At 37.0% G+C, this 17,570-nt stretch overlaps 2 protein-coding genes across 2 annotated transcripts; one reads left to right on the top strand and one right to left on the bottom strand.

Moving 5' to 3' along the window:
- The first annotated feature begins 562 nt into the window (after nt 1-562).
- LOC121989402 (ras-related protein RABA1f-like) lies at nt 563-1,605 on the top strand. Its single transcript, XM_042543435.1, has 2 exons — nt 563-897; nt 1,000-1,605. Exons 1-2 carry the CDS (start codon nt 680-682, stop codon nt 1,433-1,435), a joined length of 654 nt encoding a protein of 217 aa, XP_042399369.1. The 5' UTR covers nt 563-679; the 3' UTR covers nt 1,436-1,605.
- Nucleotides 1,582-8,030, bottom strand: LOC121989401 (D-amino-acid transaminase, chloroplastic-like). Its single transcript, XM_042543433.1, has 4 exons — nt 7,862-8,030; nt 7,524-7,699; nt 1,968-2,641; nt 1,582-1,890 (listed from the first exon to the last, which is right to left on the bottom strand). The coding sequence occupies exons 1-4, from the start codon at nt 7,916-7,918 to the stop codon at nt 1,802-1,804; spliced, it is 996 nt and encodes a 331-aa protein (XP_042399367.1). The 5' UTR covers nt 7,919-8,030; the 3' UTR covers nt 1,582-1,801.
- Between the last annotated feature and the right edge of the window lie 9,540 nt (nt 8,031-17,570).

Genomic DNA, 17,570 nt, shown 5'->3' with positions numbered 1-17,570 from the left:
GTTGTGTTTGATCTGGTGGCATATACAAAAATCCTATTATCCTATGCAGTACCATGATTCATTCAAGTCATTACAGGCACGATTCTTCAATGTCTTTTTGCCTTTGATTCTTTTGCCCCCTTAGCAGCGGGCGCCTTCTCCATTTTTCAATGATCGAATCTTAATTTTAATAAAAAAAAATTAATATAAAGTTGATCTAAAAATATTAAGCTGATGAATCGTCTCATACCAACAAAGATTTACTGCAGATTTTGATAAAGATAACTATCTATGTTCTTATGATAAATTGTCGTCGTTCTAATTATACAGCGGGCCGAGTACTCGTCAGCCTTTCCAAAGTAAGCTGGGTAAGCGCGGAGCAGTTGTTATGCGTAACGGAAACCATCGAATTTCTCAAGTGTTCTGGCGTTAGACCGGCAGAAAACGAGCGGGGTCCTTGTCGCTAGCCAATCACGATGCGAGTGTAGTCGTGGGTCGAAAACGATTCGCTTGCGGGTCGTAGAGTCGCACCCACCGCGCCACGAGAGCCGAACTGCGAGACCAAGTCCTCGAGAACTAGTCGTCTTCGTTTCGTGCCTTCGTCTTCGTTTTCGTCGATAAGAACGAGGGAGAGAGATCGGTGGAGGGAGCACGAGATTGAGAGGAAATTAGATAGAGGAATACATCGAAGTTTTTAAAAATGGCGTACAGATCGGACGACGAGTACGACTACTTGTTCAAGGTGGTGCTGATAGGCGACTCCGGCGTGGGGAAGACCAACCTCCTCTCCCGCTTCGCCCGCAATGAGTTCAGCCTCGAGTCGAAGTCCACCGTCGGCGTTGAGTTCGCCACCCGCACCGTCCACGTCGACGACAAGCTCGTCAAGGCTCAAATCTGGGACACCGCCGGACAAGAAAGGTACCCGAACGATATCCCCTAGCTTTAACTTATCGATTCCGCTATTCCAACTCGTTGACTTGGTGCCAATCTATTGCGTTGACCGATCGACATGAGAAACAGATACCGAGCCATCACCAGCGCCTACTACCGAGGCTCCGCCGGCGCCCTCGTCGTCTACGACGTGAGCCGCCGCGACACCTTCGAGAACGTGGAGAAGTGGATGCAGGAGCTGCGCAACCACACGGACTCCAACATCATCGTCGTGCTCGTCGGCAACAAGGCGGACCTGCGCCACATAAGGGCGGTGTCCGTGGAGGAAGCGGCGGCGCTGGCCAAGAGGCAGAACGCCTTCTTCGTGGAGACCTCCGCCCTGGAGTCGACCAACGTGGACGCTGCCTTCGCCGAGGTGCTCACGCAGGTGTACCGTGTGGCGAGCAGGAAGGTGCTCGACGTCGGCGAGAACCCTGCGACTTTGTCCAAAGGCCACACCATCGATTTGAACTCAGCAGAGGAGAAACCACCATCGGTGGAAAAATCTGGGTGTTGCTCGAGCTAATTAACTAGCTAGCCAAGCATGTGTTAATTTTCTTGCAGAAAACGTAAAACTAAGTGGGTTTCTTGTTCTTGTTCCTCGAAGGATTTATCATTGCTTACAAAAACATGTTCTTCAATTGTTACGACTGTTCTCTTTGATCAGATACGTATGCAAGACAAGTGATTGTTATATCAGAAAGCCACTGAAGCCAAAAGTTGTTCCACACTATTGCATTCTTGTTCCTAGATGGTTTGCAATATCCATCTGGGATAGAGATAAACAAACACTAGAAGATAGATACTGCAGAAGGTTCTTACAAATCAAGGAGAACAATTTTGATTATTCCAACAACCAGGTCATGCATATCGGCTATGCAAATACCTTTTACTAATAAGGAACTTGAATCCTTTCTGGACCACCAAGCATATCCTCCCAGAGCAGATCAGAGAGAGCAAGCGTGAGTTCACCGACTTTTCCTAACACAGACATGAAAGAATAAGAAAACAGAAAAAAAGACATATGAGATTTATCTGCATAAGGGAATAAGCAATACCATCTCCAATTGGACGATCATCCCATTCGACAATAGGTAATATAGGCAGGCAACTTCCAACAAACATCATCTCAGCTGAATCTTTCCCGCTATCAACTGTTATATCAACAATGCTAACACTTATTAGAAGACCTTTCTCTACCAATTGGGGAGCTAGTGCCAGAAGCCTCTTAGCAGTGCAGCCACTAAGAATCTTGTCAAACGATGGCAGCAGTAATTCCTTGTTTTTGGTTATGAATGCAACATTAACATTAGGGCCCTCTGCTACGTAGCCTTGCTCATCGACCCAAATTGCAGACCAGGCACCCTTCTCCTCTGCCTCCATTACTGAGAGAACGTTTGGGAGATAATTCACATTCTTCACGGTAGCAAATAAAGAAGGTTTCATTGGCACGGTGGATGTAATGACTTTGACACCTTCCTTGCACTGAGAAAAGTCATCGTCAATTACTACTGCATAGAAGGCAGCTTCTGGGCAGGCAGCCGGCGATAACAAGAAATTACCAGGACCAGCACTGAGCCAGTATCGAATTGATCCCTTTTTGCATTTTGATGCCGCCGTCATTTGGATAAGAATATTATGCAAAATTTCACGAGGAAAGGGTGATTTGATCTTTGCTTTTGATGCTGATCTCAAGAATCTGTCCAAATGAGTGCCAAGCTCATACAGGTACCTGAAAATTTGCATACAAGGTCACATAAGACATTAAGTTTCAAGAAGAAAAGATCAATGCATCCAAGACAATTTACTATGAAATTATTTGTCTTATAAACTTTCTCGAACAAAAAAATTCAAAGCAAACAACATTTAAGTAAACCATCGGATGCAATTCTTTAGCCGATCCGTCTAATTCTTTAGCCAATACCAGATCATTACATAACCAAGATTACGAGAAATAAAACATAACCTTAGTTATGTTTGATTCAACTTAGGTAAAGCTATAATTTACTTTAATATTTACTATATTACCCTTCATTAAATTTAATATTTAATTATTTTTAAAAATAAATTATATTACATTAATAATAATATTATTAATTAATAAGTTGATAATATATATAATAAATAAATATAATTGATTTATAATTTTTAAAATTTAAAATAAATTTATATATATTTTAAAATATAATTAAAATAAATTTATATATTTGCAATTACTGTGCTTCTCCCCCGTTCATTGGCAATGCCTCCTCTGCAAGCTATCGGCATGCCACCTCCTCTGTGAACCGCCGGTGCCGTCTCCCTCCTTTGCAAACTGTCGGCCCCTCCTCCGCGAATCGTTGGTGTTGTGCGCCTTGGGTCGTTGCTCCCTCCACCGGTGTGCCGCTCGCGAACGACTGGCGTCGTCTCCCACGAACCGCCAGCACCTCCTTTGCGAACCGCCGACACCTTCTCCCTCCTTCGCGAACCGTCGGCATCTTGGGTCACTCCCTCCGTCGGCGTGCCGCCTCCTCAGCGAACCACTGGCGCCATCTCCCTCCTCTGCGAACTGCCGGCACCGTGCGCCTTGGACCACTGCTCCTTCCTCCGCGAACCGTCGGTATCGTGCGTCACTGCTCCCTCAATTCAGGAACTGCTGATACCTTGGGCCACTGCTCCCACCGTAGGCGTGCTCTGCCTCCTCCGCGAACCGCCGGCGCCGTCTCCCTCCTCCGTGAACTGCCGACGCCTCCTTCGCAAATCGCTTGCTCACAGTCACCGTTTGCTCACCATCGCCGGCTCACCATCGCCTGCCTCGAGGATAATTTTGGAAAAAAATTATTTTTAACCCCGAAATCGTGAAAAACCTAAGGGTGTGTTTGGTTTGTGCGTTTTTCATTTTCATTTTATGAAAAACGCGTGTTTTTGAAAAATAGTGTTTGGTTTGCATTTTTCGTGTCTGTTTTCTAAAAAAATAGATAGCGTTTTCTAGAAAAATAGAGAATGACAAAAAGGCATTTTCTATTTTCTAGAAAACGCGCGTTTTCCAGAAAATGAAAATGAAAATGAAAATGAAAAACGTGCAAACCAAACGCACCCTAAGGTTTCTAAGGTTTTTGATTTCGGGATCGATTCCTTGATTGCTGACATGACGGGAATGTTACATTACTGGGAATCAATGATTACTTAAACCAAACAAGGTTATCGTTGATAACCTACCAAGGTTATCAACGATAACGCCCAACCAAACGTGCCCTTACTACCATCCATTTACTTTATAAAGGCTCATGTCTCTGGAATTCAGTTAACCTGGTTCTTTTCCAAGCATACGACATTCTACGAAAGAGAGAGATCGTACTTTGGTTTCCAATCTACGAATGAGAGAGATCATAATTTGATTTCCAATCCACAACATAGATGGACCATAAACCGACAGGTGAATCTGTAGGAATTGCAATTCAAAAGCTGTTCCTGCTGAACTAGAAAAAAAATCCAATTTCATTGATGCAATCGCACTAACATGTTTCTGATTTCCCTGCTAACCAATTGAATTTGCGAATACAACAACAACCAAGCCTTATCCCACCAGGTGGGGTTGGCTATATGGATTCTTTTACGCCATTGAGCTTTATCTCCTACTATATCATCATCCATACTTAAATAAATTTTGTTTTGTTTTATTGTTCCTCACCAAGTCTTTTTTGGTCTTCCTCTTCCTCATTTAATATTGTGTTTGTCATAATTTTATATCGTCTAATTGGAGCATTTATTGATCGTCTAAGTACATGCTCGTACTATCTTAAACGTGTCTCTGGAATTTTTCCTCAATAGATGCAACTTCGACTTTTTTTCTAATACTCTCATTTCTTATTTTGCCCATCCTTGTATGTCTACACATCTACTTTAACATCCTCATTTTTGCAACTCTCATTTTCTGTTCATATGCTCAAGTCATAGTCCAACATTCAGCTCCATATAACATAGTAGATTAAACTGCGATTTTGTAGAACTTTCCTTTAAGTTTTAAAGATACTTTACGGTCATATAAAACACCCGACGCTCTCCTTCATTTCAACCATCATGCTTGTATTTTATGTAAGACATCTCTCTCAATCCCTCCATCGTTTTTACAAAAATAATTCTAAATATTTGAAGCTCTCGATTTCGAACAACTCGTCATCTCCTATCTTAACAATTGTCTTATTACATTTAATATTGCTAAACTTAAATTTCATATATTCTGTCTTTGTTCTACTAAGCCTAAAATCTTTCCCTTCTAGTATTTCTCGGCAAGATTCTAGTTTAACATTTACTCTTTCACGTGTTTCATCTACCAAAATAATATCATCTGTAAACAACATGAATCATGGTATGTGTCTTGAATATGTGTAGTGAGTTCGTCGATAATTAGTATAAAATATAGAGACTTAAAGTTGATCTTTGATTTAATCCTATCTTTATTGGAAATGCTTCAACTGCTCCGCCTGAAGTCTTTACTCTGCCTGAAGACTTTACACTAGTCGTTACATCCTCGTACATATTCTTAATTAGTTCAATATATATTACGCTAACACCTTTCTTTTATATAATTCTCCGTATAAGACTCTATCATAAGCTTTTTCTAAGTCAATGAATACCATGTGTAAATCTTATTTTTACTTCCGATATTTTTCAATTAGTTATCTAAGAAGATATATAGCTTCTATTGTTGATCTTCAAAGCATGAACCCGAATTGATTTTTGGTCATTATAATTTCTTTAATATTTTTTCTATTACTTTTTCCTAAAATTTCATGGTATGACTCATTAGTTTAATACCCCTTAATCTGCACAATTTTGTATGTCTCTCTTATTCTTATATAAGGGAACTAGAGTACTTACCCTCCATTAATCAAATATTTTTTTGATTTTCAATATCATGTTAAATAATTTTATAAGTCATTCATACCTTGTTTCCCTAAGTACTTTCATATCTCTATTGGAATATCATCTGGTCCAATGACTTTTCCATTGTGCATTTCATTTAAAGTTTGTTCTACTTCTAAAGTTTGAATTCTACGATACAAATTTAAATTTCTATATTCATTTGATTTACTTAAATTAGCTAAGTTCAATAGGTCACCTAAACCTTTATTAAAAAGTTGATGAAAATATCTCTTTCACCGCTCTTTTAGTTCTTCATCGTTTACTAGTACTCTATTACATTCATCTTTAATATATTTTATTTAGATAAGATTTCATGTCTTCCTTTCTCTCACTTTAGTTATTCTATAAATATCTCTTTCCCCTTCTTTTGTATCCAACTTTTGATATAATCGTTCAAAAGTTTTATTCTTTGCTTCATCCACTACTTTCTTAACATCTTTCTTGACTATTGTATATTTTTTAAAGTTTTTCTCATTCTTACAAATATATAATTCCTTATAAGATGTTGTTTTTTCCTTCACTTTCTTTTGTACTTTGTCATTTCATCACCAAGATTCCTTATTTAGTGGTGCATGTCCCTTTAATTCACTGAGTATACTCTTAGCTAATATTTTCAACTTTGATATAATCTTATCTCATATCATATTAGAGTCACCATATATTTCACCTAATACTTGTACTCCTGCCTTCTCTTTAAATATATTTTGCTTTCCTTTTTGAACTTCCACTACTTCATTTTACGAGTCGTATATATTTTTTTTTCTATTGATATTATGTTTGAGACGTATATCCAACACTATTAACCTATGTTGGGTAATTACGCTTTCTCCATGTATGACTTTACAATCTTTACAAATCTTTTATCCTTCTTCCTAATTATAAGAAAGTCAATTTACGATTTATTATTCCCACTTTTAAATGTGACTAAGTGTTCTTCTCTTTTCTTAAAAAATGTATTAGCTAATATAAAGTCATATGTTATCGCAAAATCTAATATAGTGTTTCCTTATTCATTTTTCGTTCCAAACTCAACCCTCATGTACCCTCTTATATTCCTCATTTTTCACTCCGACGTGCCTATTTAGATCACATCCTATTAAAATCATTTCATTCGACGGAATGTTTTGTAATACTTCATCTAAGTCGTCCCAAAACCTTGATTTAGTAGTTTCATCTAATCCTACTTGCGGTGCATATACGCTAATTAAGTTCATAGTTTATTTTGCCACAATTATCTTAAAGGGTATAATTTTATCCTCCTTTCTAACTACTCATACAACTTCATCCTTTAACGAACTATATACAACAATACCCACTACATTTCTATGTACCATAACTTAAAACTCGAGTTTTTTATCATCTTTGCCTTATCTCCTACCCATTTTGTCTTTTATACACACAAAATACTAATTCTTCTCCTAATCATCTTCTCTCCTACCTCAATTGAATTTGTGAATATGAATCAAATTTTAAAACATGGCCTCCACAACCATTTTTCCCATCAATTTCATCTTCATATAAAGAGGATAAAAATGCAATTTTGTGTTCTCAGTCTGTGAAAGTAAATATTATGCAAAGAGGATAAAACAGCAACTTCTTGTTCTCAACTGATTAAAGAAACGATTATAGATTATCAGCTATTGTTCATAATGATGAAACCCTTGGCAACAAAAACGATCGAAACAAGCACCTTAAACAACCAAACCCACCCGTCCATAAGCGTGGCTGTATCGAAGACACCATGCCCTCTGTGTACCATGTGATCGTCCATGGGGATAACCATCATCGCTGGATCAAGAATTATCCCACCGACCACGCTGGAATACATGGCCGGGTAAGGTTGCTTTTTCACAGCGCTCCACTTCTCCTTCAGCTTGTCCAAAACCTAATTAAAAAATCAATCAACAAAAGATTTATTTTTCGCTCAAAGTAAAACAAAAAAGGGGATCTTTTGCCAGCAACAAAAAAAACGGATCCACAAGAGTTCGGAAGCGGGGGAAGAAATAAAAATAAAAATTTGAGGGGAAAAGGCGATCATTTCATCTACCTCGGTGGCCGACGAGTAAATCGGAACTGGGGGCGAACCTGAAACTTCGTCCCCCATGGAGAAGAAGGAAGTGTGACGAGATGGCGGCAGAAGAGGCGAGAGCGGAAAGTGGAGTGTGAGACGACAGCGCGTAGGGAAGAGGGTTTAAGAAGGCGAAAAGCCGACGCTTTGGCTTGTCGAGTAGCGGCTATTAAATAAAGATTGGGCGAGGTGGAAATACTGGTGTATTGATGCGCCTCCGTCTCCCTCTCTGGCTCTCTCATCCGCTTTCTTGTCGTTTTCCTCTCGCTCGCTTGCCTTGTTTCCGCCATTTTCGCAAGCGCTCGTTTCAGGTTCGGCGGACAGAGGATGAGACAGCGACGACCAAGCCACGCCGGCACGGAGTGTTTTGTGCTGCCGGCCATTGCTAATTTTAACAAACCTCTTGCCGATCCGATCTCAACTTCCTAACTATTATTTTCTTTTAAAAGGTTTTATAGTCTTATTTTAATAATATTGTATTGATTTAGCAAAAAATACTATAAATTGAGTTTTATTTTATCAAAAATACTTTTTAAATTATTCAGAATTACATTAATTTAATTAAAATAATTTAATATTATTGTAATAGTTTTGATAGAAATTATTATAGTATTTAATGCGGTTAAAAATGCTATAAATTAAGCTCTATAGCTTTTTTTTTATTTTTTGGGCCCTCTGCATCATTGTCACGAGACTTATCCAGACATGGCCCGGCCCATAAATGGATCGATTATTTATTGATCTGATTAATGGTCTGAACCATAACTGACCCGGAACTACTGGTTCAGTTGATTTTTTAATACATATTCTTTTTTATTTATTTTTAATTTTAATATATATGATATATTTTTATTGATAGAAATTGATCTCTTGGCTAAAAATTAAATGCCTTATCCATATGGTCTATATTATATTGACATTTATAATTATTAATTATTTTTTTAATAATCAAATTTATTTTTAAGATTAGGGTCGACTAAAAAAATTTATCGAACTGATAATTTAAACCATTAAACTGATAATTTTAAACCGAGTCATCGATTTTGACCCTGGTAAGGTCTACTTGTCACTTGATTTGTATATTTGTTTTTCATATTTATGATTTTTTTTAAAATAGTCCAAAGTCAAAGAAGCCTTTTTTATTATTATTGGAATACTTGAAGGTGGTCACTTTTTGATTACTAATTGTTTTTTTATTAGAACGATGTCTCACCCATTTCATTTTTCACTGTGTTTTTTTATTAATCGGACTTATTTTGTACTATGGCATAGCAACTATAATTCATAACGGTGTAATATGGATATTTTTATTTCTAGTCAATAAGATAGTTTATTAGTTTATTTCTAACCATAATAGTATTATATTATAGCAACGCAGCCAATTGTATAGTAGTATAATTTTGCAGATGTAAAATGAGCTCAGATTTTTTGTTTGTCCGATATGTTTAATTTTTTCTTTGTGTCTTTTTTTTAATTTTAATTTGTACGTTGGATCATAATCGAAATCTGACCGTTACAATCTATCCTAGATTTATCTCCCTTTATAGATTGTAATTTGAATTGAGATAGACGGTCGGAAGCTATCGACGATAGGCAGATTGCATAGCATTGAGTAGGGGATGACGACCTCCGGCCGCTTGTCTCAATCCAAATTAGAATATGATTTGAGTTGATAGAGACGATCGGAAGTTATCGACGATGGACAGGCTATATAGCACCGAGCAAGAGACGATGATATCGACCGTTTGTCTAAATCTAAACTACAATATGAATAAAAAGTAAATCTAAAAAAAATCACTCTCAATTTGATCGTATTTTAATCGCGATCTGAAGTATAAAATAGGAAAAGAATCATAAAAAGACAAAAAAATTACAGACCCATGTATCAGAACTCAAGTAAAATATACTAAGATATGTACTTTTGGTTCCAATAAAAAACGATGCCCTCCCTTTAAAATTCCTAGTTTGTTGTCTTTTCATTCCGCTGTCAAAAACCAAATAAACCAGCCATCTACAAAAGAACTGCATGCGGTAAAACCTATTTTGATGCATTTTCGGCTTTAATTTGGTATCGTTTCAACACTAAATATTTTTCAATTCCAATTAATACATATCATTTCTTACCCTAAAAAAAAATAGTCCTTAAAATATTTTATTTTTTCATCTTATAATTTATTATTCAACATACATATTAATTTATTAAATATTTTTATTGTGATAATAATAATTATTAAAATTAATAGTTTTATGGTACATAATAATTAATTTTTTATGATATTATGCTTTTAGTTACAAGAAAATATAAATTAGTACCTTAATTTTGGTGGAAATAATTTAATAGACATACTAATATAGATAACATACAACCATAAATAATTAACATAATAACTATTTTAAATATTTTTATAAAATAAATAATACTTCATTAAAAATACATTATTATGAACCTTAATTATTGGAGTTATTATATTATTCCCACAAAATACTCAATTAATCTAAGGGTAAACTGAGCATTTTTATTTTTGATTTCTTTATATATAACAAGAAACTCTTGAAATTGAGTATTGCCATCTATCGCTCTATCAACATCTGCAGTCAATGAGACTTCACCTTAACCAACAATTGATGCATTCATATCGCACTCATCTTAAATTATTATATTATGCATAATAATACATGAAGTCATTATATCATGTAAAATATTTTTCTGTCAAAACGTGAAGGTCCTACAACAATTGCAAAGCATGATTGGAGCACTCCAAATGCCTACTCAATATCTTTTCTACATACCTCTTGTTTCATTGCAAACAACTTATTCTTTATATCCATGGATCATGAATTGTTTAAACAAGTGTAGACCATTTTGAGTATATACCATCAGCTAAATAGTAACACATGCTATACTCTTTTCCTTGAATAACATAACGGCCGGGGGGGGGGGCAATACCTGAGCTAGGTTAGAAAAAAATTGAGAATATTCCAATACATTAATATCATTGTTAAATCCGGATAAATCGAAATATGCATATATATCATATCCAAAAATCATAATCAGCTACAACTTCTAGAATAATTGTTGGTTTTCCACTACGATTAAAATATTGCCCAACCTATGTTGTTGGGCAATTTTTCCACTTTCAATACATGCAATCTAGACTACCCAACGTACCAGGAAAACCACACTGCTCACCAATATGAAGAACCTTGGCAACATCATTAGCATTGGGTGATTGTGAGTACTGTCCTCCAAATACTTCAACAACAGCATGACAAAATCTGTTCACACTCTCTATGGCAGTTGATTCTCCTATTTTGATGTACTCATCGATAGCATTTGTCGGTACACCATATGCCAATATTCAAAATGCAACTGATATTTTTTGTAAACCTGATAAACCAAGTTTTCCAACTCCGTCTCTTTTCTACACAAAATAATTATCATGATTACTAACCGCATTAAAAATAAGCATAGATAAATTTATTCCCATTTGGAATCTTCTTTGAAACATTACAACATTATATGTAGGATTTTCAGCAAAGTAATCATTGAATAGATTACAATCAACAGCTTCTCTATTATGATTGATCACTATGTGACTAGGAATAGATCCTCGATGTTTGCCTTTGGTGCTTTCTTAATTCAGATGATTCAAAATGACTTGATTATTTCGATAAATCGCTTGAGTGATAAGCCTTCTGTGTGCGTTAAATATTTCATCATCTTCAGAGCTCGAGGATGATAAATTTGATGTACCTTCATATCTAGCATTCATTTTTTGAGATGAAGAATGTGCTTGAATTGTTTTCAGTTATGGTGTGTATTTATAATGTATAATGCACATATCATTACTATTATTTCAAGAGATGAGACATCACAATGCACACACAATATTTTTATTATTGCAAGCAACGGTACATCACAATGCACACGCCATTATTATTATTTCAGAAGATGAGACATCACAATGCACACACAATATTATTATTTTTAAAGGCGACGGGATATCACAATGCATACACAATATTTTTATTTTTACAAACGATGAAACATCACAATGTACACACCATTATTATTATTTCAGGAGATGGGACATTATAATGCGCACACAACATTATTATTTTTGTAGGTGATGGAACATTACAGTGCACACATTATTATTATTATTATTTTAGGAGATGAGACTAAAAGAGATATAACAGAATTATCCAAATTGACCGGATCAAATTACCAAATCAAATCATATTAGTATTTGGATTATTCTAATAATTCTGTTATAATTATTCTTAGAATTATTCTTAGAATAATTCTGTTATTTGTTAATTAGTTATTTGACCAAGTACTTTTGAACATTATATATTGTATTGTCCTTAGGGCAAATATCAATGAACAATAGATTTTATTATTCTCATCTTATTCCTTCCTCTCTACCTATTCTTCTTCTTACATGGTATCAGAGTCATCTCTCTCTCTCTTTTTTTTTTTATCTTCCCTCAATTTCTTGAGGCGGAGATCGTATAAACGGCGAATTTTAAATTTTTCCCTCAAGCCTCTTATTTTCTCCTACGTGTTTTAATTTTCTTATTCTTCTCTATTTTTCAGAACAAACGAAAAATACTTATTTTCTTCCGTTGCCAACCCCTTTGCTTCTCTTTCCTCTTCCTTAATCTCTATTTTTTTTCCCCCACTACCACCGGACAAGTTATTTTTTACTTTAGATGTCAAATACTCGACGACATCAAAGAGGACAAAAGCAAAGTCCAGACCGATGTCAAATTTGTCACATCGTTGGTCATACTGGAAATATATGCCCTAAAAGACTGGATTGGTCTAGGGTAAAATGTCAAATTTGTCTTGGAATTGGACATTTTGGTATTCAATGTCCTAGTCCATTTGATTCAAATTTCATTGGTGGTCCTACAGTCTCAAGACAACCATCTATTTCATAAGTATATCCTAAAGTTCTTTCGTCTGTGCCTACTTGTGGTAAAAACCCAGAGTTCTCATCTACTGATTGGTATATTGACACTGGAGCAACTCATCATGTCACATCAGATTATAATATCCTTACAGACGTAATGTCATATTATGGCTCAGATACGGTGCAAGTAGGCGATGGTTCAGGTTTGCAAATTGCTAATCTTGGAAACACATATGTTCATTTATCTAATCGAACTTTTCACATGTGCAATGTCTTTCATGTTCCATCTATCACTAAAAATTTACTTTCTACACGCCAGTTTTGTCTTGATAACAATGTCATTTTTTGAATTTCATCATAATCATTATCTTATAAAGGATAGAGGTGTTGGTGCAACTTTAGGTCAAGGTTGACCTGGTTGACCTGACTCGAGTTGACCTGACTCGAGTTGTATTTTGATGTTTGACGAGAATAGAAAAGTTCTATTATGATGTTTGACGAGAATAGAAAAGTTCTATTTTGATGTTTGACGAGAATAGAAAAAAGTTCTATTATGATGTTTGACGAGAATAGAAAAGTTGTATTCTGATGTTTGACAAAATACAAACTTGGGAGATTGTGGGTGCAATCTTTGGTCAAGGTTGACCTGGTTGACCCGAGGTGAGTCGACCTGATTCGGAAAATCCTGGTAAGTGAAGCCAGGTGAAAATCCTGGTAAGTGAAGCCAGGTGAAAGTCCTGGTGAGTGAAGCCAGGCAAGGGAAAGTCCTGGTGAGTGAAGCCAGGCAGTTGGAAAATCCTGGTAAGTGAAGCCAGGTGAAAGTCCTGGTGAGTGAAGCCAGGCAAGGGAAAGTCCTGGTGAGTGAAGCCAGGCAAGGAAAATCCAGATAGGTCAAGGTTGACCAGACATCTGGTGAAAAGTCCAAGTATGGAAGCTTGGCACGAGAAAAGTCCAAGTATGGAGACTTGGCACGGAAAAGTCCAAGTAGGGAGCTTGGCACGGGAGAAGTCCAAGTATGGAAGCTTGGCATGGGAAGTCAGAGAGGACTCGGTAGCTCGGTAGCTCGGTAGCTCGGTAGCTCGTTCTCTGGACCGAATGGAGTCGGAGAGGGCTCGATAGCTCGTTCTCCGGACGAAGTCGGAGAGAGCTCGGTAGCTCGGTAGCTCGGTAGCTCGTTAGCTCGGTAGCTCGTTAGCTCGGTAGCCCGGTAGCTCGTTAGCTCGGTAGCTTTGACTAGGCCAGAGAGGGCTCGGTAGCTCGTTCTCAGGACCAGGTAGGATTTAGGGCTGGGAGCTCTAAACCTGGATCGGTCTGGTGACCGATCAGTAATCAAACAGAATGCTTCTGTAGATTATCTGATCGGTCTGAAGACCGATCAGGAGGCAAACAGAAGAGAAGAAGGAGAAAGGCTGATCGGTCCAAGGGACCGATCAGACTCCTCCTGGACCGATCAGGACATAGCCTGATCGGTCCCCAAGACCAATCAGGGACAGTGTGGACCGATCAGGTTGGAGCCTGATCGGTCCAGGACTAGCCGTTGTGAGTGACAACGGCTAGATCTCGGTCTTCTGTGTTTCTTCTGCCTTCACAGGTTTGCAGGTTAAGCTATATAAAGAGTCGAGCGACTCTACAGTTTCTTCTTCTTCTTGCTTCTGCAAGTTCTTCCTGGTTTCTTCTCTAGAGCTTTGCTGAGCTCTCATCTAAGCTTCGCGTGAGCTTCCTTTCGGCTGGGTTCCTGCTGTTGTAGGCGTCGCTTGAAGCTGCTGCTTCATCCAGTCGAAGAGAAGGCAAGTAAGCGAAGGTGTTTCATACATTTGTATTGTATTTTGCTTCTTGCTCTTCTTTGTATTTCCATATTGCTGTTGCAAGCTATTGTGGCGAGGTTTCTCCACCCACAAGGAGTATTTATTAGCCGGTTCTCCGGGGACTCATCCACCGACGGATTGATAGGGCTCGTCCACCTTACGGACACGCCGAGGAGTAGGAGTTTCATCTCCGAACCTCGTTACATCGTCGAGTTTGAGGTTTGATCTTTCCTTTTTGCGTTTCTATTTAGTTATTTCCGCTGCGCTAACCCTAATCGTAGGAAGAAACGAGAAATTTGGAGCGGCTATTCACACCCCCCCCCCTCTCTAGCCGCGATCATCGATCCTAACAAGAGGAACAAATGCTATTGTGTTTTATGGGAGAATCAAAAATGGCCTCTATTGTCTTCAGAGTTCTTCAATCAAAGCTTTTGTTGGTGAACGCACAAATAAACCAGCTTGGCATGCTCGACTTGGTCATCCTTCCCTTCGTATTGTTCAGTCAATCATCAATAGGTATGGTTTACCTACTTCTATTACCTCCTCTCCATCTTATTCATGTAGGGCCTGCATGGAATCTAAAAGTCATAAGCTACCTTTCTCTTTATCTGATCATGTTTCTAATTTTCCACTTGAAATAATCCATTCTGATGTTTGGGGCCCTGCACCTATTTTGTCTAATCAAGGTTTCTAATATTATGTTACATTCATTGATCATTTTAGTAAATATACTTGGCTTTATCCTATGAGAAGGAAATCTGATTTATTTGATATATTTTGTAATTTTCAAATTCAAGTTGAACGATCTTTTAATCGTAAAATACTCTCTTTTCATTCTGATTGGGGAGGCGAATATCAAGCTCTCCATCGTCATTTTGTCTCTTGTGGAATTGTTCATCGAGTTTCTTGTCCTCACACTTCAGAACAAAATGGCTCTGCTGAGAGAAAACATAGACATATAATTGAAACTGCCTTAGCTCTTCTTCATCATGCATCAGTTCCGTGCAAATTTTGGGATGAAGCTGTTAGCACTGCAGTATACACTACAACAAAATCGCTCATAGACATCGGTTTTCCACCGGTGTCTATTTGATTTTTGACCGATGTCTATGAAGCCGATGTTAAAAGTCTGCCATTTTAGACATCGGGTTAAAACCGGTGTAGTATCACTTAACGACACCGGTCTTCGAATCGGTTATTAACCGGTGTAGTATCACTTAACGACACCGTTTCATCAACGATGTAAAATCGATGTAATATTGTATGTTAATAACACCAGTTTTGGCAACGGTAAATGACCGATGTAATATTACTTTATAACACCGGTTTTACATCGGTGGAAAACCGATGTAATATGTATATTTTTTAACCGCACAGATTTGATTTTAAAACCGACAATAACAAAAAGAAATACACAAATATTCACAAATTGTACAAATATTCTTCATTCAATAATATCCATAAAATACACAAATATTCACAAATTATATAAATAATTTTCTTACAACAATATCCATAAAATACCCAAACATTCTTTTTACATCAAAAGCTAGCTAATAGATATCAAAATCAAAGTATAACATTCTGTTAACACATCAAGGTACAACTGTCTCAAATGTAATCTAGCATGCATTCAGCCCACTCGAACCGCACTTCATCAATTTCAACTCTGGAGTACTTGAGATTTGTAAACTGTAAAAACACATAAATCCACCATATGTCAAATAACTAAAACAAATGTGTGCATGTATCAAATAAAATAGAATACTGAGTTTTTAAAGGCTGCTGTGGAAGATAACGAATATAACATAGAATCTAAAACTTTCATATATGACACTTAGTATATGCTGCTTAGAATATAACATAGATAATTTGCTCCTTCTAATTCAAGTGTACAGATTGATAAGAACCGACAGCATCATACAACAACTTACTAGGCATGATAATGGTTGAACAAAGAAATATGACTACACAACAAATCCAGTGAAGGAAGCATAGAAGAACAAAGCTACCTCTGATGAAGAGATATACTATTTATTGTACTACCTCTGATGTCATCTTGGTATCCTGAATATCCTGCACTAAGCCCCCTATTTTCTGTGATTTCTGCTACCAACCACAGCAGCAAGGAATGCGGCAAGAAGGCAGCTGCCTCCTTAGTTCAGCACTCAAAACAACAAGTTAGAGCTTCCTTTTGAACACTCAAACTAGAACACTCAAACAAGTTAGAGTTGATGTGTATTTATCCTTTTTGTCTTGTCTTTTGATCCAGATATCAGCATCATAGGTGAATTAACTAGAAAACTCTACATGTTTTGCTTCAAATAATCTCTCAACTGTACAACCTTCAGTCATTATTATCTTTCTCATGTTTTTTTAAGGTCGACTTGGGGAATCCATCCTTTGACATAAGGCATTACATCCAGGTGCCTAATTGCTTGAGATAACAAGTCGATGGCAATAAATACCTACTCCCCAAATGATCATTTGTTCTTTATTGGTTACTACAGTCAGTCATATGGAGCATGGTTCGCATGAGAGCAACGCCCAACTTTAAAGGCGCACCTTTAAACACTGCATTTGGAAATATTAGGGTAACTGTAACTCTCTTGTAAGCCACCAAAAGTTCTTTTAACAAACTGGACGTGAAGATGAGGCATTGATGGGCAAAACTAAGATCAATTGGCCTTTTAACCCCAAGTAAGTAATACCTACAGGAACCCATTGCAGTTAAAAAAAAGTGTAGGCTGACATCTGAAGGATTTGCAATTTAAACTAAGAAAATTAGAAAAATTTCTCACTATCACCCAGCTTAAAACCAGGGATACAGACATCTGTAAAGTCAGCATCTTCTTCCTCAATTAATTTCTTTATTGTTCCAGATGCTGTTTGACATATTAGTGCTTTCCTCATATGCTATATTTATCAACAGCTCAAAGAACAGATGTAAAGATAAAATTGACT

This window comes from Zingiber officinale, chromosome 6B (genome assembly GCF_018446385.1).
Source record: "Zingiber officinale cultivar Zhangliang chromosome 6B, Zo_v1.1, whole genome shotgun sequence".
Lineage (NCBI taxonomy): Eukaryota > Viridiplantae > Streptophyta > Magnoliopsida > Zingiberales > Zingiberaceae > Zingiber > Zingiber officinale.
Note: the sequence above shows the minus strand (reverse complement) of the source record. Positions and strands in the feature narration are given on the sequence as shown.

Bases quoted from the DNA above. Each gene is read 5' to 3' on its own strand.
- LOC121989401 (XM_042543433.1), bottom strand. From the start codon at position 7,918: ATGGGGGACGAAGTTTCAGGTTCGCCCCCAGTTCCGATTTACTCGTCG. The intron at 7,700-7,861 runs GTAGATGAAATG...TTTTTTAATTAG, and splicing joins TTTACTCGTCGGCCACCGAG to GTTTTGGACAAGCTGAAGGA. The intron at 1,891-1,967 runs GTATTGCTTATT...TGTCTGTGTTAG, and splicing joins TGATCGTCCAATTGGAGATG to GAAAAGTCGGTGAACTCACG.
- LOC121989402 (XM_042543435.1), top strand. From the start codon at position 680: ATGGCGTACAGATCGGACGACGAGTACGACTACTTGTTCAAGGTGGTG. The intron at 898-999 runs GTACCCGAACGA...CATGAGAAACAG, and splicing joins GACACCGCCGGACAAGAAAG to ATACCGAGCCATCACCAGCG.